At 51.7% G+C, this 23,395-nt stretch overlaps 1 protein-coding gene across 2 annotated transcripts in view; it reads left to right on the top strand.

The window, feature by feature from the left end:
* Positions 1–607: 607 nt before the first annotated feature.
* Positions 608–23,395, top strand: part of LOC128797896 (NADPH--cytochrome P450 reductase) — a 28,361-nt gene continuing 5,573 nt past the window's right edge. The window contains exons 1-9 of one of the 2 annotated variants that reach the window (XM_053960809.1): positions 608–697; positions 2,783–2,918; positions 12,682–12,874; positions 18,978–19,026; positions 19,852–19,980; positions 20,377–20,526; positions 21,356–21,480; positions 22,355–22,444; positions 22,907–23,005. In XM_053960809.1, coding sequence (XP_053816784.1) covers positions 12,696–12,874; positions 18,978–19,026; positions 19,852–19,980; positions 20,377–20,526; positions 21,356–21,480; positions 22,355–22,444; positions 22,907–23,005 — 821 coding nt within the window. In that variant the 5' untranslated portion in view covers positions 608–697; positions 2,783–2,918; positions 12,682–12,695. Of the gene's footprint in view, positions 698–2,777; positions 2,919–12,681; positions 12,875–18,977; positions 19,027–19,851; positions 19,981–20,376; positions 20,527–21,355; positions 21,481–22,354; positions 22,445–22,906; positions 23,006–23,395 lie in introns of both variants that reach the window. The other variant, XM_053960811.1, reaches the window with a different exon arrangement.

The following is a 23,395-nucleotide window of genomic DNA, read 5'->3' as shown; positions in this document are numbered from 1 at the left end:
CCCTGACCCCACCCGTGACCACCCCACGCCCCAGTTCTGACCGGCCCCTGACCCCCCCCGTGACCACCCCACGCCCCAGTTCTGACCGGCCCCTGACCCCCCCCCCGTGACCACCCCACGCCCCAGTTCTGACCGGCCCCTGACCCCACCCGTGACCACCCCACGCCCCAGTTCTGACCGGCCCCTGACCCCCCCCGTGACCACCCCACGCCCCAGTTCTGACCGGCCCCTGACCCCCCCTGACCCCACCCGTGACCACCCCACGCCCCAGTTCTGACCGGCCCCTGACCCCACCCGTGACCACCCCACGCCCCAGTTCTGACCGGCCCCTGACCCCCCCCGTGACCACCCCACGCCCCAGTTCTGACCGGCCCCTGACCCCACCCGTGACCACCCCACGCCCCAGTTCTGACCGGCCCCTGACCCCCACCCGTGACCACCCCACGCCCCAGTTCTGACCGGCCCCTGACCCCCGCTTTACCGCGGGCCCTCCCGGCGCGCCTGTCCCTTTAAGATCCCCGTCCTGGGGCTGTACCATGCGCCGCAGAGGGGTGATCTCCACAAGCAGCCGCCTATTGGCGGGCGGCGAGGGCGGAGCGTGTTCCCCCGCGCGCGTGCGCGGGTGGTGCGGTCCGCTGTACGTGCCGGCCGCGCCGGGGCCGCGGGAGCCGCCAGCGCCAGACGGGCCGGAGCGGCGGTGGGTGCGGGGCGCCGGGGGAGCGCGGGCTTGTGGCTGAGGAGGGTGCGGGACCGGGGGTCCTCTGGGACTGAGGGGGGCGGGTGGTGGTGCTGAGCTCCGCCGCCGGGGCCCTCTGTGCTGGGGAGGGGCGGTCCGGCATCCCCTGGTGTGGGATGGGGGCTCTTACTATGTTGGGGGGACTGGTGAGACTGGCTGCGTGTTACGGGACTGACTGGGGTCCCCTGTGTGGCGGGTGAGTGGCACCGCCGTGTGGCGGGGAGGTCGATGTGAATTGGAGCTCTTTTCGAGGGGGGACTGGGATGACCAGAGCCCCCCGTTCACTGGGAGGTCTGGTGTGAGTGGGCACCCTGTTACTGGGGCTTACTGAGGTGTTTAGAGAGTCTTATTGAAGGGGTCGGGGAGGGCTGGGATAGCCCTGTTATCTGGGCAGTGTGCTGTGGCTGTCCCCCTGTTATTTGGGGGGGGACCGGGATGGACAGAGCTCCCTTTATCTGGGGAGTCTGATGTGACTGCTCCCCTGTTACCTGGTAGGAATTGGGACGACCAGAGCCTGTCTTATTTGGGAACATCTGGTGGTGCTGAGCCCCTGTGTGACCGATGTGCCCTGTATGGCATGGATGGAGCCCCTGTTATTTGGGGGTGCCCCATGACGCCTGTCACCCCGGGGCTGTGGGGTGGGGGACAGAGCAGCACCCCGGCAGGGTGGGCAGCCTGGGAGCGGGGTGATGCCTGCCCTGCCTTGCTTCCACAGCACTGAAGGGCTGCTCAGACTTACCCCATCCCGGGCTGTTGCTGGTTAAAAGCCTTTAACGAGCTTAATTTTCTGGCACTTCCCTGGAGAACGTTATTCGCGGCGTTTAATTGATACCTTTGCTGCAGGCTGGGCTGTTCCGCTGTTGCTCCATCTATTTCACTTTATAAACTGCTGGGGTATGGGAAGGCTGTTTTGCTCCTGACTTCTCCTGGTGGAGTTTCTTGGAAGAGTGAAAATACTCACCTAGGCAGTGTGCTTGTCAAAGAAAATAATGGGAACCCCCTTTTTGGGAATATTGAGGCTGGAGTGGGTGAAGGTACCTGGATGATGGTGTTGGGAGTTAGTCATCAGAGTGGAATTGGTTCTTGGGGAGTTGCCTTAGTTGCAGGAGTAAGCACTGCTGGTGCAGCTTGGAGTGTGCTTTGTTCTTTAGGTTTAGCTTTTGGAGTGTGAAGGGAAATAGGAATGCTTAGTGGAATGTGTACAGAGAAGAGGAATCACTGTGAGTCTGGAAAAGTGAAATGGGTTTGTGTTTTTACAGATCTTTTTAAAAAGTAGGAACATATATCCGGCTGAGAAGCTGGAAAAGTGCAAGGAAGAAGGAGTCAGGTCTCTGTTTCTGAGTTGTGGAAGTGAATCAGTGATAGCGTTGGTGGGGACATCCCCTCCACAACAGATCTCTACACTTTGTGTGGGCGGTTGTGAAGAGCTGTGGGGTTTTGTAATTTTTTTTGCTTAGTGGGGTGCAGTGGTGTACACATCCCTTTTTCTAGATGGAAGGGATGGGCCTTCTTCCAATATTTCTGTAATTCTCTGAGAAATCCCGAGGAGCTGTTGCACATAAGCAAAGCAGCTCGCTGATTAATCTGCTGCAAATGAGGAAATCGGTGTTTTGTCTGGGAGGGCTGCTGAGCCAGACCCTTCCTGGAAAACCCAGCATTGTCTCAGTACAGGTTTTTCTTGGGCTGGTTGACAGCACTGAGGCAGGGTGTGCATGGCATGTGCGTGGCAAATTAGTTTTGCACGTGGATGTGATGGTGCACAAGAGCTGTATTTGAGAACAGAGAGCAGGGAGGATACAGAGCTACAGGAAGTAACACCAGTTGAGTGCCTTCTTTTAATCCTTGAATGTGAAAGGAAGGAGGGCGTAGTGTCACAAATCTGGCTTAACCCCCTGTTAATTAGTCCTGCTCTAATTGTGACAGAGAAGAACCTCTTGCTTGTCATCACTTCACAGTTGCCTCCTGTTCAGTCAGTAATTTCTGGGTTCGTGTCTCCTGGAAAGCCAAGTGCCTTCTGCAACTTTTCTTTTGTTTCTTGCAGAGCAGCTGGAGGAAGTCGACAGGGCCTTACAACCAAAACTCTTTGAACTGTCTCAAGGGAGACTTTCCCTGCTGCTCACCACCCTCCGTGCTGGAGCTCACAGGCCCCACCAGCTCTTGTTTGCAGACCCATAGGTGCAAGGTAACCCCTTTCTTTTGAGTGTCACAGGTTGTGGAGCATCTCTGGATGCAGCTGGGTTTGGGGAGGGTGGCTGGCTTGGAGTGATGGTTTCTTTACCTGCAGCAAAAGCAAAGTGTGGAATTGTCTGGCTGAAATCTCATTTGGTCTTTGCTCTCTCCTTTGCCTGTTGGGATACAGCAAAGTTTGTGTTTGCTCAGTTCTGAAGGACTGAGGAAAAGGCTTCCCTGCTCAGGTTTGTGCTCCTGCCATCTCCTCCCTAGTATAAAAGAAAACCACTTGCAGTTACCTCTGTGGCCACTGAACTTTGTTCTGTTTCCTGATGTCGACTCTCCTGCCTCAAAAAACACAATTCTTAGAACTTGCATAATTTGCTTTCCCAACGTGATCATTTGATCCCAGTGATGAGATTACTTTGTACACGCTGTTGTAGAGAGTGAATCACCAGCCCTGCAGTGACAGGTGCACCTCTGCCAAGAGTGCTTTTTTATAGGCTTGAAAATTTCATAGGTCAGAACAATTAATAATTGCAGGCTGCTCATAATCTCTTGCTGTTTGTCCCTGAGTAAACATTTCAAGTTAATTGCGTGCTGCTATCACCCATGGAATCCAGACAGACAGACCAGAAGCCGTGTCTGGTGGCTTCTGGAGGGCCACAAGTCCAAAGAGTGGCTGAGTTTGACCCACGGTGGCAGATTATTGTAGTATTTTTGCTTAGTAATCAGCCACGTCCGTGCCTCCAGTCACTCCTTTGCAAGGAATGGAGGTATTGATTTATTGACCTTCCTTTCTTGCTGTGTGGAGTAGGAGATGGCAAGGTTTGGAGTTAGAGATGGGGTTGGATTTTTCTCCTTGGTAAAATCTGGCTCTGGAGGTGCATGGGAAGCCTGCTGGGAAGGTTTAACAACCAGCCTGGGGAGTTGATAGTTTTGTGGTGCTGGATCTTGCTGTGTGGTTGTGAAACACATCAATTGACTCTCTTTCACGGGTCATTGCTGCATCTCCTCTCTAACTCCAAGCTTTGGAGGAGCAAGTTGATAAAATGCCTGCAAGGATTGTGCAAGTCCTGGTTGTGTAACAGGACACAATGCATAACTGCTAGAGGTGAGAGAAGGAGCTCCTGTTACAAAGAAACAAAAAAAACCTGTGTAAAGTATCTTCTCTTTGTGTTGATTCTGCTGGGGCATTGGAGATTTGTGGTTTTTGCAGTTTGGGACCAGCCTTTCAGCCTGTGACCCCTGAGTTCTCTGGTATCTTGTGGCCTGTGCCATGTTTTGGGTATGGAATTGATGTTCTGAGGTCTGCTGTGGCCGTGGCTCAGCAAGGGGCTGGGCTGGGAAGTGGTCTGAGTTTCCCAAATCATTTCAAAAAGGTGAAGTCCAGGTCAGATTGCTGACCCATGGCAGGCAGGGAGGTTCTCTAGGGTGATTGCACCCTCTCCTGATAGGGCAGCCAGGCCAGGACAGCTCTAGTGCTGAGTTTCCAAGAGGTGCAAGGATCATGCAGTAACACCTCCAAACCCTACAGCAGCATAGGAGATGGGCTTGTAATGTCTGAAAAACTCTTCCATTCTCAGAGGAAACTGGGCTTATAAATACAAAATATCCTCGCTCCTTACAGACAGTGTTTGGTTCTCTCGAAATAAAATATAAATCCCCAAAACACAGTTCTGATCAAAAGTCGTGACAACTCTGAAAACTTTGCAAGATCTGTTTAACCCTGTCCCTCTGGTGCTCTTTCAGCTGTTGGTTTAAAAGGAAACCTCTCAAAAGAGACCGACCAGCATTGGAGGGTTTTGATGTTCAGACTTTTCCTGGTGGAAGAGGTCAAAGTCTCTGGGTACTGACCTCATCCATAGGGCTCCTTTCCCAGTGGTGGCATAAGGCAAAGCCACAGCCTGTCACACCAACCCTCCACAAACTCAGGCACAGGGTGAACAAACAGCCCGTGGGCAGGAGAGGAACTTCCAGCTGTGGCTGTGGCAGCACAGGGTACAGCACTCACAGAAGAGGCTGCTGAAAAAACGGCATTTTTCCTCTTGATCTTAGAAAAACATCTTCAGCAGGACCTGAACCATGCAAAGTCCATGCCTGGATGGGTTGCTCCTGAGGTTTTGCAGCCCTCTGAGCAGTTGTTGGCCTGAGAGGTGCCCATGGAGTTGGCAATAGGAGTTAGACCTCCTGCAGGCTTGTCCCTGCTCCTCAGTATTGGTGCTGGCAAGACCCCTGTTCCTCTTCCAAGCAGCTCCTGAGGTGTGCTGCTCTGGATTTGTCCCTCACTGGGAGGGAGGCTGGAGAGCAGTGTTGGTTCACAGGGGGTCAGTTACCTGCCATTCTCAGGTTTTGTTGATCCTGTAACCCTGAACTCCTGCTTTTCTGTGCTGGCTCACATTAATCTGTAAAGGAAGGTGTCCAAGTGCCTGAGCTGGGGAGATCCCCCATGTTTAAAGGCTCAGAGTCAGGCTTTTATCTCATAAAAGGAAATGTGCAAGTTCAGTAATTCTAGCTTGCTTTAAGGCAGCTTAACAAGTTTGAATTCATTTTTGTGTTGGATAATGCCTTAAATCCTTTGGTTTGGTGCCCTGGGCTCACTGCACAGCCCCACCTGAGCATACCCATAGCATAGATTTCCTTTCTGCCTCAGTAAAACAGTTCTTGTTCTCTTCCTTGCTTTTACAGCTGCTCTTCTGTCCTTGAATAAGACCCAGGGGCCAGAAAACATGCAAGTGTGACACAGTGGAAGCTCAAATATGCAGTATTTCAAGATCCAGACTTGACTGATGCACACTCTGTGTCTGTCCTGTGCCTAAAATAGTAGTTTTGCTGATGTCTGAGCCGGTGTGTCAGGGTCTGGGTAGAAGACACCTTTCACAGTGAGAGTAACTTTTGTTTCACAAAAACAACCCAACAGTTTTTGTGTTCCCTTCCCTGCTTGAGGTGCTGCTGCAGCCAACTCCTCAGTTTGGATTGGGATTTCTGAGCTGGTGGAAGAGTGCAGAAGCTCTTCCCTGGTTTTGTGTGAGGCTTTGCTACTTTCTACCCTTTATTGAGCTGGTTAATGGGAAGCTGTGGGAAGAAAGTGATAGGGAAGCTGTAGGTGTAGCAATCCTTTCCAACAGAGGCTGAAGGGGCAAGGAAAGCTGTGAGGTTTCTCACTGTGCCTTCCTTCCTTCCCCACGAGCCCAGGGACTCACCTGTGTGATGATTCCCACCCAAAGCATGGAGCCTGTGCAGACCAGGCCAAACAGGGCCACTTGTCTGGCCAGATCAGCATCCTCTTGTTGGTGGGAAATGCAATCTTTGTGTGGCAGAGCTGTGGAGAAAAGGCTGATCCAAGGCAATTATTAAATAACCTGGATCTGAGCACCAGCTTTTGTTTTGGAAAGGCCAACCTTTCCTGCCAGGTCTCCTTTTACTAAAAGGGAAAGTAAAAAGAACTCATTTGAGGCTGGCACAGGCTGATGCAAACAGAATTTCTTAGTCTAATTTGTTGCATTTGTAAGAGGAATAAGAGAAGATCTGGTTTTCCTGAGGGTCTCCTGGCCCAATATCACACACTAACATGCAGGGAGTCTTGGCTGCAGTGGGGTTCAGAGGAGATCAGACCCTGTCTGGGCAGGAATGCCACCTCCACCACAGCCCTGCTGTTTCTGCTGCTGCTGCCTGTCCTCCTTCCTCCTGGGATTGTGTCTGTGGGGCTCCTCTTCCTGCCTGTAACCATCAGTAACCTGCCTCATGTCCTTAGTGGGTGAAAGAAGAAAGCCCTTGGCTGGTCACAAGACTGCATTCCTGTTTGTGGGCAAGTCTGTTCCTTCTCCTGCACTGCTGCTGCTGGGAGGAGTGATGGGCTCTCAGTGCAGCTTCCTTTTGGTGCTGCAGTCTCTGTGAGCTCTCCACAAACTTTGCAGACCTGTGAGAGGCCTGTCCAGTGGTTTTCTTTTTTTCCTCCCAGATATTTCAGTTGTTTAATTTCTAATTACAGCCTTCCTGTTTTGCCATTGTATCTAAAGCTCAGACTGCAGGTCATGCTGTACAAAGAATTGGAGTTTTCACTTGGTCTGGTTGCTTATCATTTATGTGTCTGTCCTGAGGTTGAATTTTGGGTCTGTGCCATGATTCTGGTGGCAAAAATTGGTCTCTGATTTAAAACTGGGCTTTTTTAAGGCTTCTTCTCAAGGCTGATTGTGCCCTTAATCTGTGTTGTGCCATGGTCAGCACGAGAGGAAGGGCAATCCCTGGGGCAGACAAGGTGGGAAGGGAGGTCTGGTCACACGCACCTGCCTCTGCCTTGGGAATTCAGGATGGTCCTTCCTGGTCAGAAAGAGAGGTCTGGCAGATCTGGTGGCAATGGTGACATCCCCAGCCACGCAGAGCTCCCAACACTGGAAATCTGACAGCTGCACTTCCTCTCTGCTCCCTAACGTGATGCTGAGTCAGGGACATGAGGGTCATTGTCACGTGGCTGCAGGGAGCACGAGTGCTCTCCCTACCAGCAGTGCCCCCTTGTCCCCTGCCCTGTGTGGCTGCGCAGGGCTTCCAGTGGGAGTCTGAACTGGAGGTCAGTCTGAAGGAGCTTTTTGAGTGTGTGTTGCTGTTACATCTGCTGTAAGACTTGCATGGACTCCAGTTTATGGTAATTTGTAAAGCAGTCCTTTGGTAAGTGTTGCTGGATGGGCTGGGTGGGCTGGTGGAGAGGGAATGGGTGCTCCAGAGCTCGAGTTGGCACCATGATGGTGTTGTGAGAAACGAGGGGATCTCGTTGCTGCTGGGGTGGTTTGGCTCCAAACCACTGCCTGCTGTCCCTGCTGCTGCTCAGCTGAGACAGCCTGGGCCTTGCTGTGGGCTGGGAAGGCTCCTCTGCCTGCACCCTGCTGAGCTCCCTTTGAATGGAGCCTGGCACCGGTGCCAGGGTCGGGCAGAGGGTGACTGGTGGCATTGCACGTTTGTCACGCAGCTCCTCTTTGACTCCATCACCACTGATTCTCTTTCTGCACATGCTGCAGAACACAGGTTCCACCTGCAGCTCCTGTGCTTATCTGCAGGTGTCCAAAGGGTGCTGATGCTTGGGAAAACTCTGGGTGTTTTGATAGCTCAGGGGGTGCAGCCCTTGTGCCAGCCGTGCCAGGGCAGGCAGTGTCTGCAGGGATTGTGGGGATCCCTCTCTGCTGTGTTGGGCTGGAATCAGGGGCTCCTTGGTGCTCCAGCTGCTGCTGGGGATCGATTATCAGAGGTGGGAGCAGTGAGCAGCCCCGGGCTGTACTTGCTCAGCAGTTTTCCTTCTCCTTCCCCTCTCGGCGAGGCTGACGCTGCACATCAGGGTGTGCTGATGGTGGCACGGGGCAGAGTCAAGCACAGAACTTGATCACTCATTTTTGGGGCAAGAGTCACAGACTGCAGTCCTGGTCTGGGACTGAGGTACTTGAAACTCATCACAGATACTACATAAAGAAAAAGGCTACTTCAGTCTCAAGAGAGACATCTTCCTGCCCACGTTGCCTGTTTAGCTTCAGAGCTAAGGCTTTTGGTCACTAGGAGATACCACAGTGTGACTTCCACAAGGGGAAACCTCCCAGCCACGCTTTGTGATTGTGGTGCTGTGTCCCAGCGTGCTTTTGGGGGCATCTGATGCACCATCTCCTGGTGCAAGGAAGGAGAATAAATCTCTTCAGGTTGCTGACCACTTGGCTTTCATCACTCCTGTCTTGTTTGTTGTAAGACTGTTTCTATATATATTTATGTATTTTTAACCATGTGACGTTATAGACCCTTTAGTCTGTATGGAAATTATGGGGAATTTGAGGATGCCTGGCACTGAGAGTGCTTCCAGTCCTTTTTTTAATTTAATATGAAGATGAGGTACATCTGTTTGCTGGCACGGAGATGTGCAGGGAAGGTCCCTGATGATTTGAATTATTGTGAGCTGCCATGTATCAAGCAAATTCTCACATTCAGGGGCTGAAAAGCTGTGCTAAAACACAGCATTGCTTGATTGCAATCTTTCAAAATGTTGTGACTTTCTGTGTGATGTAAATGTTCACATCTTGCTGAGACTGATGCCTTTGCTGTGTGCACAAACAGGGATCCAGGAACTGGAGCCACCATTAAAAAAAGCCCCAGGGTTATGGACATCTTGTCTTACTTTGAAGATATAATAATTACTATGGATAAAATGACCACCCTTGAAACTGATGTCAGGGAAAGTTTTACTTCCACATCATAAATTTCCTTTTAAAAACCTAGTTTGATTCTACCAAGGCCCTTCCAGAGACTGCAGGATTCCCAGGATAGCTAAATTTCAAGTAAGAGTCAGGTTTCTTTTCACTGGAAGTTAGTAAAGGACATGTATTTGAAAATGACTTAAAATCACAAATTTGCTGTGAACTTCTGGAAAATAATTGTTACAGCCAGCTAGGTGAGACTGAGATAAACTGAGCAATAATCTTCCTGTGCTGGGTGAAGCGAGTTCAATAGTTCCTGAGTTAAGACAACCCTTTAAAAAAGAGAAATGAGGCCTAATTTCACATTCTTTGCCTTTCTCTTGCTATGTCTAAGCAAACCATTTCCTGAGGGTAGGGGTGGTGAAGGGAAAGCAAAAAGAAGAATCTGTAGCTGAGATATAAGCCTTGAATAACCAAATGTCCAGGACCAGAGGGAGCCCAGCATCAAAATTAAAGCAGCTCTTGTCACTAGGCCATGATCAAGTTTCCTCGCAGGGTTAGAGGACAGTGTGAAAACTTTGTGCTGTGGAGATTGTGAATGAAGAGAGAAGAGCAAACCAGGCTGTGCTCCATGCACCAGAGCCATGAACCTCCTGGAATGTTCATTCCCTGGCTGTGGGCAGTGACTGGGTGGCCTGGCTGCAGCTGCAGGGCTCCCCTTTGAAGCCCTGGAGAGCTGCAGTGTGGTCAATGCAAGGAGATAGCACAGCTTCCACCCCTACATCCACCCAGGCAGCATTCCTGGGAGCTGCCTCCCTGAGGATGCCTCTCTCCAGGGCAGCACTGCCTGGGAGAGCAGACCTCCTCTGGAGGCTTGAGAAAGCCAAACCCCTCTGCTCTGGGAGCTGAAGCTCTGCTGCTTTGAGCACAGTGATGAATTTTGGCTGGAGACAAAGCCCTCACCTGGCTGAGGAGAGCACAGGCTCATTCTTGCCCTCATTCTTTGCCCACACAGGGCAGCTCATGAATATCCATGAGCTGTCTGGAGCTGGGAATTGCTGTGGGCCAGGTGCTGCTCACCACAAACACGTCTGGTTTGGAGCTCTCTCCACGTTCAGCTGGTGACAAGGGAGGCTGCTGTGCCCTGTGCAAGGAGCCTTTCCCAGGGCTCAGCTGCTGCTGGGTTTGGTGCTCAGAAGGGAAAGAGCTGCAGCTCCTGCCCCAGACCTGCTCAGCATGGTCTCCATCAGCCTGGTGTTTATTCACGGCTTCCTCTGAGCAAAGGTTTGTCCTTGCCTTATGTGCCTTGGGATTGTCAGGGAAAGTCAGTGAAAGACAGGGTGTTCTGAGGGTAATTTTACTGACATGGCCATCACTGCCCTGAGGGGAATCGAGGCAATTCCCTGAGGGGAATTGTCCACCCTTGTGTAATTTGGCAATGAAACTGCTGCTGAAAAAAACCAAACCACCTTGCAGGGTTGGAGATATCCACTCCTGCCTGTGTCTGGGCACAGATTCCTCCATCTCTTTGCAGAGTTGGGCTGTGCTGTGCACAGGCAGCAGTTGAGGCTCTCTAGGAATCATGGACCACTGGCCCTCAGGACTTCTTTGCCCTGAGATGTAATGAGGAGTTCAAGTGAGGAGTAAGATGGCAAGAACCAAAACCCAAAACTCTGTGCAGTAAAGAGTTGACTGGCAGGTTTTGGCCGAGATTGGCTGAAATTCCTACAGGTCAGGTGGCAGAGGGGAAGAGGAAAAGACCTTGTAATTAAAAATTCTGAGCTTTCATCAGGAATAAAAGCAATAAATCAGCCACATTCTTCCCCCACCAGCATATTCCCCTGGAGCTGGTTACCAGACTAGCTCATTGGTGATTTACTGGAACCAGATAAGGAGGAGAAGAGGGATCCTCCTGGGAGCTGTGCCTTTTTGGCAACTAAGCCCCAGTTGTGGAGGCTCTAACTAACAGTTTAGTCTACAGTTGTACAGAAGGAACATCCAGCTCTTACTTGGCTCCAAGATCCAGAGATGGAAAGCCTGTTTGCAAGGAGGGAGGACAGGGTGACCTGCCTGATGGAGAGGAATGTGCAATATGCTTGTCTGCAGTCACATCACTCTTATTTTTCTTCCAGCACCCTGCCTTGGTGTCTTCTTTGGGAACCTAATGGGAAGCTTTGCAGTGATGTTTTAGTGCTCTTTGTAATGCAGTTACTTGCCAAGTTCACCAAATGAAACTTCTTGTGGAGTTGAGCACTGATTGGCTTGCCAGAGTACCCACCCAGGGTCACTGCCAGGTGCCTGTGGACTTCTCCCTGTGCTCCACAGGGTGCTTTTTATGGCTGGTGCCCTGTGGCACAGGGCTATGTGTTGTCTGGAGCTGGTCTTCCCTTGTGGGGGTGACAACAAGGGGTTAATATTTGCTGAAGGTTGTACCTGGTCTCCCTCATTAGTGCTCCCTAAGCATCACCTTCCTTTTTCTTTCCAGCTCCTGAATGTATTAGCATAACCTTCAACTTCAGTCACTTCTGTTTCTCAGTCGTGGTCTGTATCCTCTCCCTGCTGTGACACCACCACAGCTCTGAGTCACTTTTCTGGGTGCAAGTTCAAATGTTCATGGTCTCCTGGATTGGCAGGACGCCCAAGTACAAAGAGAGAGTCACTTTGCCCTTCCAAATCAAGTTTAGAGTTAATTATCTGTTTATTTGGACAGAGTGTGTCCTTGCACGCATGGAAGATAATCTTGCCATCTGGATTAGGGTCAGAGGAGTTCAGAGCTTTGGCACAGCAGTGGGAGGGAGGGATGGGTGGCTCCCCAGGGGAAGGACAGGGGCCATAGGGCTGCTTGGGTATTTGGGGGCTGGGTGTTCCTCCTCGTGCTACCACAGACTCTGGGTATGGCTGTGGGCAAGTCCCAAATCACTTAAACTCTGCCTTGATAAGTGTAAAGGAGCAATTCAAGGAGATGGAAGTTAAACTGAGGGAGATCATGGAGGGGACTGGGAAGCCAAAGGCCCAGGGGGAGATGGATAGTAAATCCAATTTGCAGTGGAGTAAATCAGAAGTATTCATCATTTGTGTTGTAACAACCTGTTGTGGGGATGCTCGGGGGGGTTGGTGCCACAGTCCTGCTCTGTGGTTTATCTGCACAGCAGTGGGGCCAGGGCATCCTATCACCCTGTGGGAAGGAGGGAGGAAGCCCCAGATCTGTGGGGTGACTGAAGAGTGGGGTCATCCCTCAGTAACACCCCAGGGGTTGTGTGGTGGGTAAGGGCTTTAGTAAAGGCTGGCCATGAGTCCCTGTTGAGTATTGCTGGCGTGTCAGTAGGAGCCTGGTTTGGCTCCTTGGCTGGAGTGTGGGGCTGCTCTGCTGCTGCTGGCAGAGGGAAAACAGAAATACTTCAGATGGATCAGCATGGGTACAACAGGAAGGGAAAAGCTTGGTGGGACACAGAAGAACCTTGCAGAGCTGTGATGCAAGGCCTCTATCCAAAGAGTTGTTGGGCAGCCTTGTGCTCCTAAGACTAAGTGTAAAGCAAAACTAATTTTCTGGGTGTCCTTTAGTGCTGTCCCATGTGGCTGCTGGTGCTCACTGTTTTTCCTTTCTCACAGTGCCTCTGACTGCCATGGGGGAGCCCAGCATGGAGCCGACCATGCCTGCTGCTGACAGCACTGCACAGCAGGACTCTCTCTTCAGCATGATGGACGTGTTCCTCATCTCCCTCATCACTGGACTTTTTACCTACTGGTTCTTCTTCCGCAAGAAAAAGGAGGAAGTGCCTGACCTCCCCAAAATGCAGTCAGTGTAAGTAACAACTCTCAGGCCGTGTGGCTCTAGTGGAGCTTTTCTCTCTTGCTTGTGGTGGGTTCTTGGAGGCTCAGCTCGATTGTGGGAGGTCGGTGAGGGGGCGTTTCTCTGTCCCCAGCTGCTGTGGGTTCTGCTCACAATGCAGAAATCCCGGTGGAAGAGTCGGGCTGCAGTTCTGCCTTACCCCACCGTGTGGCCCAAATTGGGAATTGGCTTTTCCCGAGCAAGGCAAGAAAGCCTCTGGTTGTACTTCAAAACTCTTAAGAATTTAATTCTCGGTATTTTCTGATAAAAGTCATATTTAGGTAAATCTAGAGAAAGGTTGCTTGCTCTTAAACAGGTTTCCTGTTGGAGATTTTATCTACCCTTGGCTATGAAGGAAAGGAACAGTCTTGGGGAGCTGGGAAATAGTTCCTGGGATGAGCTGCTTGGCAACTCCTGTAAAACTTGATTGGCTTTTGATACCAGGTTGCCACTGGAGTGGGAGACTGGATTTGGAGAGGGAGAGCTTTGTTCCACTCTGTCGTCTGCAAAGGGCTTGGGTCCAGGAACGAGCCACGCAGCTGGAGATCTGGGTGCATTTTGTTCCTTGTCTCAGTCACATTCCAAACTTAACATCAGTTTTCTGCTGGACTTTTTAGCTCATTCTTTGTTTCTGGCATTGCAGGAGGTTGGAAAGTACATTTTCTGGCTGGGAGGGTTTTAAAGGGCAGCAGTGTCCCTGGCTGTGCTACCTTGTGCAGATGGGTGCACACATGGCTGGCAGCAGCCCAGCTGCCTGTGCCAGCCCAGCCTTACCTTGGGAATGTGTTCTGTTGGATTGCTGGGATGCTTTCCCTCCCATGCCTGCCAGCCAGGGCTGTGTGTCAGTGCACGTGGTCGCCTCTGGAGATAGTAAGAATGGCTGTGCTGCAGTGAGAGCTGAGCTGGCTGGGGAAAGGGCACTATCCATCTGAAATTGGATCCTGCCATGCCACGGCCTGGGCTCCCGTGCTCCCCGTCCTTGTGACTGATTCCACCTACAGCCCATCGTGTGCAGTTCTTCCAGAGGCTGTGGTGACCTTGCAGAGAAGCTTTGACTTCTGGTTGTGTCTTACCACCTTGTTCTGCTGCAGGGCCTCAGCACGTGGGCTTCCATCCCAGCCTGGCTGCAGGTCCCGGCTCTGAGCTGCCTCACAGGCACTTTGTTTCCTCTGTGGGGTCTGTGCTGCTTTCTCTGTCCCTGTGAGGAGTGAGGGGGCTCCTTGTGGGAGATGTGGAACAGCAGCACCTCCTGTTGCTGATAACCAGAGAGGTGAGGTTGTTCAGCAAGTTGTCTGACACAACTGCACTTTGGAAAAGTGTCAGCCAGGCAGGTGCAGAGTGAGAGGAGGCTGTGAAGTGGTTTTTCCCTGTAGCCTGCTGCAGCCCTGCTGTGGTCATTGTATCAAGCTGGTCTGAGGGCAGTGTGACCCTAAAAGCCAAGGCTGTGGCTGGTGGCTCATCAATCCTTCAGGACAGAGACAGTGACTTCCTGCAGCTTTTGCAGTGGGGTTTTATGGGACGCCTGGAACTGGGAGGAAAATGAGTGGGAAAACAAACTTGGTCAGCCTTGGGTTTCCTTCCCTCCTGTAATCCTTGAATCTGGGGTGGAGTTTCCTTTCTGATGAACAAGCAAATCAGGATCCCACTGTCATCCTCTGCCTGTGGCTGGCTGGATATGGGGAGCAGGGCAGCTGTCCCAGACCCATGAAGGCAGAGAGGCCTCAGTGGGGCTGTCTCTGGCTGGAGCGGAGAGCCTTGACCTTTAGAAGGGTTGCATTTCTTCAGCTCATTCTCTGCAGCTCTGCCAAAGTGTCCTGAACTGCTTTATCTGATGGCATTGGATGATGGTTTCTGTTGTGTCACTTTGGCCCCCCAACTTCAGCCTCAGAACACTGGAGGATGAAGGTGCTGAATAACAATTCAGGCACATCACAATGGCTGCTGCTTTAGCAATTTGTTTGCAATGCTGAAGAGTGCAAGCAGAGTCTCTGACCTAAACACAGCATCCAGCACCTCAGTGCCCTTCTGGGGTTTTTGGGAGCAGCACACCTTCATAAAACCATGTCAGCTCAGCAGGGTCTGCAAAGGAAATGCCACTGTTGTTACTGCCCTTGATTGTGGAAGAGCAGATGTGAGGTTGGGATGCCCTGTTCTGGATGGCAGCTGGGCTGGGTTCTCTCTGCGTGGCCTGGGAATCATCATGATCTTGCCCCAGCAATGCATCTCCAGGTTCAGCCAAGCTCAGAGAGGGATCAGGCTGTTGATCTTCACCCTTAAGCCAAGTGGAGCTGTTTTCCCACCTGAAGTGCCCACAGAAGGGACAGAACCCAGTACATGCAGTGTTTCCTGCATACGAGGTGTCCCGTACCTGTGACGTGTAACACGTGTGTGTGTGGGCCAGGCTGGGATCCCACTGACTGAGCATTGCTTGTGTTTTGACCATTTTCAGACTTAATTAAAACCACCAGAGCAGCCCTCCCTGCAGCCTGCTCTGCAGATGTCGTTAGGGAGAGCAGCTCTGGATCACCAGCAGCCACGGCCACCGCGCTTCCTCGCAGGGCCATTGCTGGGGAATGCAGGAATTTATTTTTGCTCTTTGGCTGCTCCTCCTCTGCAAGTTTCTCAATCACAGATTTCTTTCCCTTCTCCTGTCCCCACTCTGCAGACAGTCATCCTGGGGAGATGCAGGTGGGACAGCCATTGGTGTGCTGAGTGTCACCCTCTCCCTTCTCCCCCCCTCTTGAACATTGTTTGGGACAGAAACTGGCTTATCTCTATTCTGCAGCTATGCAGAAATCCATTCCCTGGTACTTGTAGGGCTTCCTGTGGCAGGAATTGCTCCAAGTCCTTAGCCTGATTAGCTCTCTGCTGCCTGTGTGTGTGAGAGAGACCATCTCTAATTTAATTTAATAGGATCCTGAGGAAAACAAACTCCTTTGAGCTGCCTCCGTAATGGCACTGCCATAGTTACCCAAAGCGTTGCTCACGCAGTGTCTGGAATCATTTCACTCAGCTACAACATCAAGCTTTTTTTTTTGCTTTTTTTTTTTTTTTTTTTTTGTATAAAAGAATATGTAAAAGCAGCTGTGATATAAACAGTTTCCAAGGGAACGAGGCTGGGGGAGGGTTTTGTGTCCCGTCCCCTGCTCCGTGCGGATGGGAGAGGGACGTGTGCTGCGGAGGATCCTGGGAGGTTTCATTCTCCACTCCTAATTCCTTTCTGCCACTGCTGCCAGATGTTGCAGTTTCTCAGGACTGCGCAGATCCACTCAGTAACTTCCAAAGCCCCACCACGAGGATCGGAGTGGACGGGACCACTCCTGCTATGACCCGTGCCGGGACCTTTTGTGCCGGCTCTCTTCTCCTCAACAAAAGGCTGATGCTTGGTTTTAACGCCCGGGAGGAGCAGAATGGAAAGGCCTGTGTGCGTGTGGCTCCAGAGCTAAGTTAGATCCGTCCCCCCACAGCTCCCTTTGCAGACACACAGCTGCCCTGGACTCTTTGTCTGCCTCCTCCCTGCCCTGCCATGGGCTGTGTGTACTCGGCCCCGCGGGAAGAGCCGGCCGTGGCCAGGTGAGTTACTCTGCCCGACGGGCTGGTGGGATCCTTCCAGCTCCAAAGCTGGGTGGAGTGGGTGCCTCCTCCCTCTGCAACAGGAGGAGAAGGAAGGGGAGAGGCTCTGCTTGGAAGCAGGCTGCTCCAGAGGAGACCCTGCTGTCTGTGCTTGGTTTCTGTGCAGCATCCAGGTTGCATCCTCACTTCTGGATCTATCTGTGTTTTCAGCAGGAAAGCCATGGGAGCAGGAACTTTCTGAAGGAGAGGTGTAGCTGAGACAGACTTTGGTATTCTTGCTGAGCTGTTGGAAGCTTCCTCCCCTGTCCTTTCTTTCTCCTGAAACCAAAGTGACAGAGAGCCCTGGGAGCAGTTTGTGCTGTGGGCTCTCATAAAGGGTGGAAGGGCTGTACAAGTTACAGTCTCACTCTGACAATGGGGTTAATCCCCCTGCCTCCACCCAGTGCTCCTTCTAGTGTTTGTAGCTGCTACCCTGAGCTGTCTAAGCTGTAAGAGCAGTCCTTGCTGAGGACAAACCTTCTCTTCCAAGTTTCCCTGGCAGAGCAGTGAAAATGTGTGTAGTTCCTGCCTTTGGTGCCTGTGTGTTTTCGTTGCTCAGATTTTCAGGCCACCCTGATGAAGCAATTTCAGGGAGTTGTGTCGCCTTTTTTCCAAAGCCAGCCTCATTACTTCTTCTGTATCTGAGCCACAGCCTGTTCTCCAGCACTCACTTCAGAGCAGGGTTGCCTCCTTTGAAAACAGCTGAGCTCCATGTGCTGCTCCCTTTTCTCTTCCAAAGGGAGCTTGTTGAAAGGATCTAAAAACTTTGCTTTTTCTCCTCCTTTAAAAGCATTTTGTTTAGTAGTTAAATCAACAGTTGTTTTAACTGAATCTTGTTTGCAGAGGGCAGGAATTAAAGAAGTTCACCAAGGAGACAAAAACTAAGAGAGAGCTGTGTCTTGAGAGCTCTCCTGAGCCCCTCTCCTGGCTGCAGCATGGGCAGGACTGGGGCTGCTCCCTTTAGATATTTGTGACATCCCAGTTCCCAACAGGGGACAAATGACAACATGGGGAGACTGTTAACTGCTGAGAGAGCCAAGCAGGGGTGTGAAGCAGCTCTCCTGGGAGCACAGCTGCCTTGGGGAGCTTTTGGGGTCAGCTTTGCTTGTCCTTTGTGTGTGCTTTGTCTTTTTTGTGAGACTGTTGGTGCTCAGAGCCGTCAGGCCCAGTTATGGAGCTCCTTGATCCCTTTGGGTAGCAAGGAGTGCTCGAAGGGATGTTTTATGAACGTCCCCCACCCTGCTGCTCTGTGTGTGTGTGTGTGCCTCGGCACATCCGCAGGATCCCTCCCTCTGGGCTACAGAGTTGAGGAAACTGTTAGCAAGCTCTTCACAATCTCACATGGGCTGGAGCCAAAACCATTTGTTTTTTGCCTGGAGGCTTCTCTCGTCCCACAGGAGACCCGGCCTTGCATTCTTCCATTGTGGAACCAGAACGGGTCCCACGTTCATCTTCCCTGCTACCAAAGTTTTGGTGGGGAGGACAGCAAGGGAGTTTCTGTCCTGGTCTGCTCTGAAAAGCTCCCAGCACCTAATCTGACTGTAGCTATGGTCACCTCTGCTTGTGAGGCTCCCAGAGTCCCCAGGGCTGGGCTGTTTTCACTCCATGACACTGAAAATCCAAAGATGTGCTAAGGATATCAAAGCTACCTCCCTAACAGGGCAGCCACAGCAGTGTGAATCCCCACCTCCATGTTTCTGGCTCTCCTGGGGTTTTTCCTCCTTCCAAGCTAGGGAAAACCACGTCTGTACAATAATGCAAGTGTTCTGTGCAGGAGATCCATCCTGAGAATGGGGAACCAGCATGGAACGAGCTCCACAGGACCTTGGCTGGCAGTGGTGGCCTTGCTGGGAGCTCTGTGGGTCTGATCAGCTCCGTGTGCCTGCTCCACAGGGCTCTCCAGCTCTGGGGCTCATGGCTGGCATGCTCTTTTGAGGTTGAAACAGCTAATTTTTAGCCCTGTTTGACTTCAGGTTTGGGGGATGTGCCCTGGGGAACATGGCTCAGGATTGATCCTGCTTGCCCACAGTGGTATGGGAAGCAGGGAGTTTTCCATTCCCTTCTTTCAAACCATGGCTTGGCACCTGAGACTTATCTGGAGACCTGCTCCTGTGAGATCCTTTAGCCTGCTCAGCTGTGAAACCTCTCAGAGCAGTTGATAAAGGTTTCCTGGTGGGCAGGGCTGTGTGCCTGGGCTTTTCCTGTGGAGGATTTGCTGATGGGGGTCAGGCAGGAGCTCAGCTTTTCCCTTCTGCTCCAAGTCCCTGCTCCATGGTTGTGTGCAGAAACCCTGTGGCTGAGCAATGAGCATCCCTGGGACAAGGTGAATAACAGTGGTCAGTGGAGATTCACACCCTTTTGGGCAGCTTTCCTGAGGTCTGGAGGCCACTTTTCCCCCACTTACTTATTCCTGACCTCAAAAATGAACGTGCTCATCTGAAAAGAGGTTCCTCCTGTCTTTCAGAGCAGCTCCAGTGAGAGACAGCAGCTTCATTGAGAAGATGAAGAAGACGGTAAGCTGCTTGTTCTGCTTCCAGAAAAGGGTGCTGGGAAGGTGGGGAAGCTCGTGTCCATCCCAGTTTCCTCTGGAAACTGTCAGCAGGAGGAGCTGGTTTGGATACAGACACATGGCTGCTGCAGAGAGCATGCAGAGGAAGGCTGTGTGAGCAGCCAGGAATAGCTCTTTTAGTCTGTGCCTGAGAGTTGTTCTTAGAGAAGAAATTAAAGTGAAAATTCGGTGGTGGAAAAAAAATAATGTAATATGAGATCAAAGTCAAAAGGGAAATGGCAGAGACTTTGAAGTCATTGGCTGGCAGTTGTTTATCTGTGTGGTTGGTTCCCAAACTGGCTGGCTGTGCAATGGGAATTGTACACACAACTGTCAGCTTTTGACTCTGCTGGTCTGGACACAAGAGGAAGCAAGGGCTGGATGCATTTTCCGTTCTACTTCAAAGTGGCTGGCTTGCAGCAGAGCAGGAGCTCTGGTGCTTAGGCACTTGCCCAGAGCCTTTGGCAAGTTCTGCATTCTCATCCAGGGTGTTCCCTGCTTCCAGGAGTCACGCTGCAGCCTCGAAGTTGAGAATAAATCTGGGAGGTTTATTCTTTGCTTTGGGTTTTAGTCTGACCTGAATCTCCCCTCTGAGAGTGGCAAGAGTCATGTTCTCATTAACAGCTCAGCCTTGTTTTCTGCCAAACTTAGAGTCCTGCACAAATGCACACTCCTGCTTGCCTTTAGGTTGCAGTCCAGGATTCCTGATCTCAGGCATTTCCTTTGTGCTTCATCCATGCATTTGCCAAATGACTAATCACCATTTAAAAGGGATTTTTCTTTCCTCCAGGGCCGAAATATAGTGGTTTTCTATGGTTCCCAGACGGGCACAGCAGAGGAGTTTGCCAATCGCCTCTCCAAAGATGCCCATCGCTATGGCCTCCGGGGCATGGCAGCAGATCCAGAGGAGTATGACCTGGTAATTTAGCCCTGAACAGCCTTGGCATAGTAACAACCTTTCAGTGCACCCTAAAAAAATCCAGTGACCCTGGCCAAGGGACAGTTGTGTCATTTAGGGGAGAAAAGATCAGCCTGAGAGATGGAGGGCTTGGTCTTTGCCATTCTGCATTCTCCTGGTCCTTTAAAGCCTTGCATGGAAAATCCCATTGCTGTTCTTTCTGAGCAGAAATACTGACTTGCAGTCCAGTGAGGGTGGTCGCCTTTATTTTCCCAGCCATTTTGGATGGGTTTGGCCTTTCCCAACTCCCTTCTGTAAACACGTGGTGCTGTTTGCACACTTACACTGTGGGAATAGGAATTGCCCAACAGCCACAGTGTGGGATCCCTGAAGATTCCTTCTTTCCTCTGGTTGCAGTCGGACCTGAGTCGCCTCTCTGAGATTGACAAGTCCTTGGCAGTGTTCTGCATGGCCACCTATGGAGAGGGGGATCCCACAGATAATGCCCAGGATTTCTACGACTGGCTGCAGGAGGCTGATGCTGACCTCTCGGGTCTCCGGTTTGCAGTAAGTGGCCCCGTTCCAGTTCTTGTGTTGCATTTGGGCAGGAAGGACAAGAGCCCTCCAGAGTGGCTTGGGGAAAGGCCCAACACGATGTCTGTGCCTTGTACACCTTGTCTGGGATGAGGTCCCTGCTGTTTTCCTGCCCAGGCTTTGTGGACACCTGCAAATGTACTTCTGGAGGCTTTAAATGCAAATGCCAGAGTTCGCTCTCCACTCCCTAAATCATGAGGGTTTCCTGGTATAAACAGCCCCAAACAGCCCTGCAGGCACTGAATACAAGTCTGTAAATGAGCTACAGGCTGCTGCTGCTCTTCAGAAGCTAATTGAGCAGCCCCGGGCCAGATCTTCTCCCACAAATGAAATCACTTGGAGGAGTGTGTAACTCTTCCTGTGCTGAGCTGAATAACTGGCTGAGAAACAACCACCTCACCTAAACCCTGGCCAAATTCCTTAGGCAGCATAATATTACAAATGAGAGTAAAATCCGCTGGTGGAGATGTGAGGCTACTCTGTGTGAAGCAGTGAGCAAGAATTTACTGTGTGGTTTGTGGGAGGCAAAGGCCAGCAATGGGTCTTCAGGCAGTCCAGGTTCTTACTGGTCCCACGAGGAGATATGCAGGGGTTCTTGGAAGTGCATCCAGGCTCAGGGGAGGTGCTGGTGCCTCCTGACCACACACTCTCCAGTGGTAGATTCTTACTGGAGAGCTGATGGGGGAGCTGGGAGAGGTCTTTGTTCTGCATCCTTTGTGGGGTGATACCTGGCCAGAGGATGTCAAGTGGATGGGGAAAGTCCACCTCCTGCTTCTCCATACTCATGAGTGTTCCCTTCCAGGTCTTTGGGCTGGGGAACAAAACTTATGAGCACTTCAATGCCATGGGCAAGTACGTGGACAAGAGGCTGGAGGAGCTTGGAGCCCAGCGCATCTTTGAGCTGGGGCTGGGAGATGACGATGGCAAGTGAGTGCCTTGGGCTGAGGGGCTGATCAGAGCTGGCTGAAAGCATCTTGGAAGGGACCTTGGCAGGGAATTGGCTCCACTACCAAGACAGAAATAAACTCCACAGAGCTCGTTGTTGGGGTTGACATGGTTGTGAGTGTGTGTGTCTGCTGTGTCTCCCACAATCAGCTCCCTGTGCACAGGGAGTGTTCTGAGGGATCCTGTGTCTGGGAAATCCCACCTCTGCTTTAGATGTCCATGGGTACAACTGGAGCAGGCTTTGCAGCCTCCTCTGCCTTTGCCCTGCTGCAGCCTGTGTGGGTAAACTCACCCATCCCAGTGAAGGAGGCAGGTTAATCTCCTTGGGAGGTGTTTTATGGTGGGAGACAGCAATTTTCCAACTCACACAATGGTATTTTCTTTCTTTTTTTTTTTTTTAAACCTTTCTGTGTTCACCTGATCACCGTGGCACATTATATCAACCTGTGGCTCTACCTCTAGGGTCTCCAGGGTGTTATGGGAGGGATATGCCATGTGTGGAAGGCTCTGAGCCTAGAAAAATAAGCAGTGCCATGGTGGAATCATGACCTTTTAGGAAGGTCACCTCATGCCAGGGGTGGACAATGGGGAGCTGAGCTTTTTAAAGACTGAGACTAAGTAACAAAGCCTTCCTTGGCAGACCTGGCGAAGGGAGGGGTGTCTGGTGTAGCAACAGTTCCCACTCAGTGCTCTGCAGGTGCTTTCCTGGTGATCTGTGGGCATGTGGAGGTACCAAGGGTGCCTGGGTCTAAGGCAAATGCCTTTTCCCACAGTGATGGGAGGAGGGCATAGGGATCTCAGGTGGCTTCTCTGGGAATGGGGCTGGGTTATTGACTCTCTCTTCTGCCCTGACTAGCCTGGAAGAAGATTTCATCACCTGGAGAGAGCAGTTCTGGCCAGCAGTGTGTGAGCACTTCGGGGTGGAGGCTACAGGAGAAGAGTCCAGGTGGGTTTGGGAGCAACTCCTCTTGGGTGTCAGAGACTGGCCACCTCTGGCTGGTGGCTGTGCCATCAGCCCTGGCTGCTGTTCCCTTTCCTCTGCCTCCCCTTCCAGACTCAAGGAGGGCACGAGTGAAGTACAACAGTGAGTGGGGCTGTTTGGCCTGAGCCTGTCCTGGTGTGAGTCTGAGCCCAGCTCTGGATTCCTGTTCTGAGTGGGGAGATGATGGCTTTGGTTCCTTTGGGGCTGCTGTGCTGGTTGTGAGGCTTCAGGGAGGCTGAGGGTTCCCCTTGTTTTGGGCTTTCTGCAGAGTCTGCCTGGTCCCTCATGTCTCGAGACGGGCAAAGGGGTGGAATTTCCATTTGGTTTTGAGCTGCAGCAAATCCAGCAAAGGAGATGATGGTTCCAGCCGTACCTTGTGGGTTCCAGTTTGACTTTTCCCTCCTTTCTCTCCCCTTTTTCCCCCAGTATCCGGCAGTACGAGCTGGTGGTGCACACAGATGTGAACATGAACAAAGTCTACACGGGGGAGATGGGCAGACTCAAGAGCTACGAGAACCAGAAGCCGTGAGTGCCTTTGGGCAGGCTGTACCTGGGGCAGGTCTTGGCTGGTGGCTCCTTGATGTTCCTAACAGCACCTGCTGTGCAGGCAGTGCCACTCCTGCAGCACAGCAGGTCTCTGCCCAAGAGAAATGGGCTCAGATCTCTGCTGGGACTCTGAGATTCCCCAATTAATGAATCATTCATGGTGAGGAGATGGCTGTGGTCATGTGTGCTGTTTGACTGGGACATCCACAGCATCTGTCCTGAGCCTTTCCTTGCCTGCAGTGGCCAATGCATGATGGCTGCTGGCAGGATTGCTGAGGGGAGATGAGCTTTAAATATTCATTCCAGCCTGAAATATTTCTTTGAGATGTGACAGTGCCTCCAGTCTAGTTCTGTTGTGTGTCCTTAATG

The sequence above is a fragment of the Vidua chalybeata genome, chromosome 20 (assembly GCF_026979565.1).
Source record: "Vidua chalybeata isolate OUT-0048 chromosome 20, bVidCha1 merged haplotype, whole genome shotgun sequence".
NCBI lineage: Eukaryota > Metazoa > Chordata > Aves > Passeriformes > Viduidae > Vidua > Vidua chalybeata.
The sequence above is the reverse complement of the archived record's forward strand: the minus strand, read 5'-3'. Positions and strand labels throughout refer to the sequence as shown.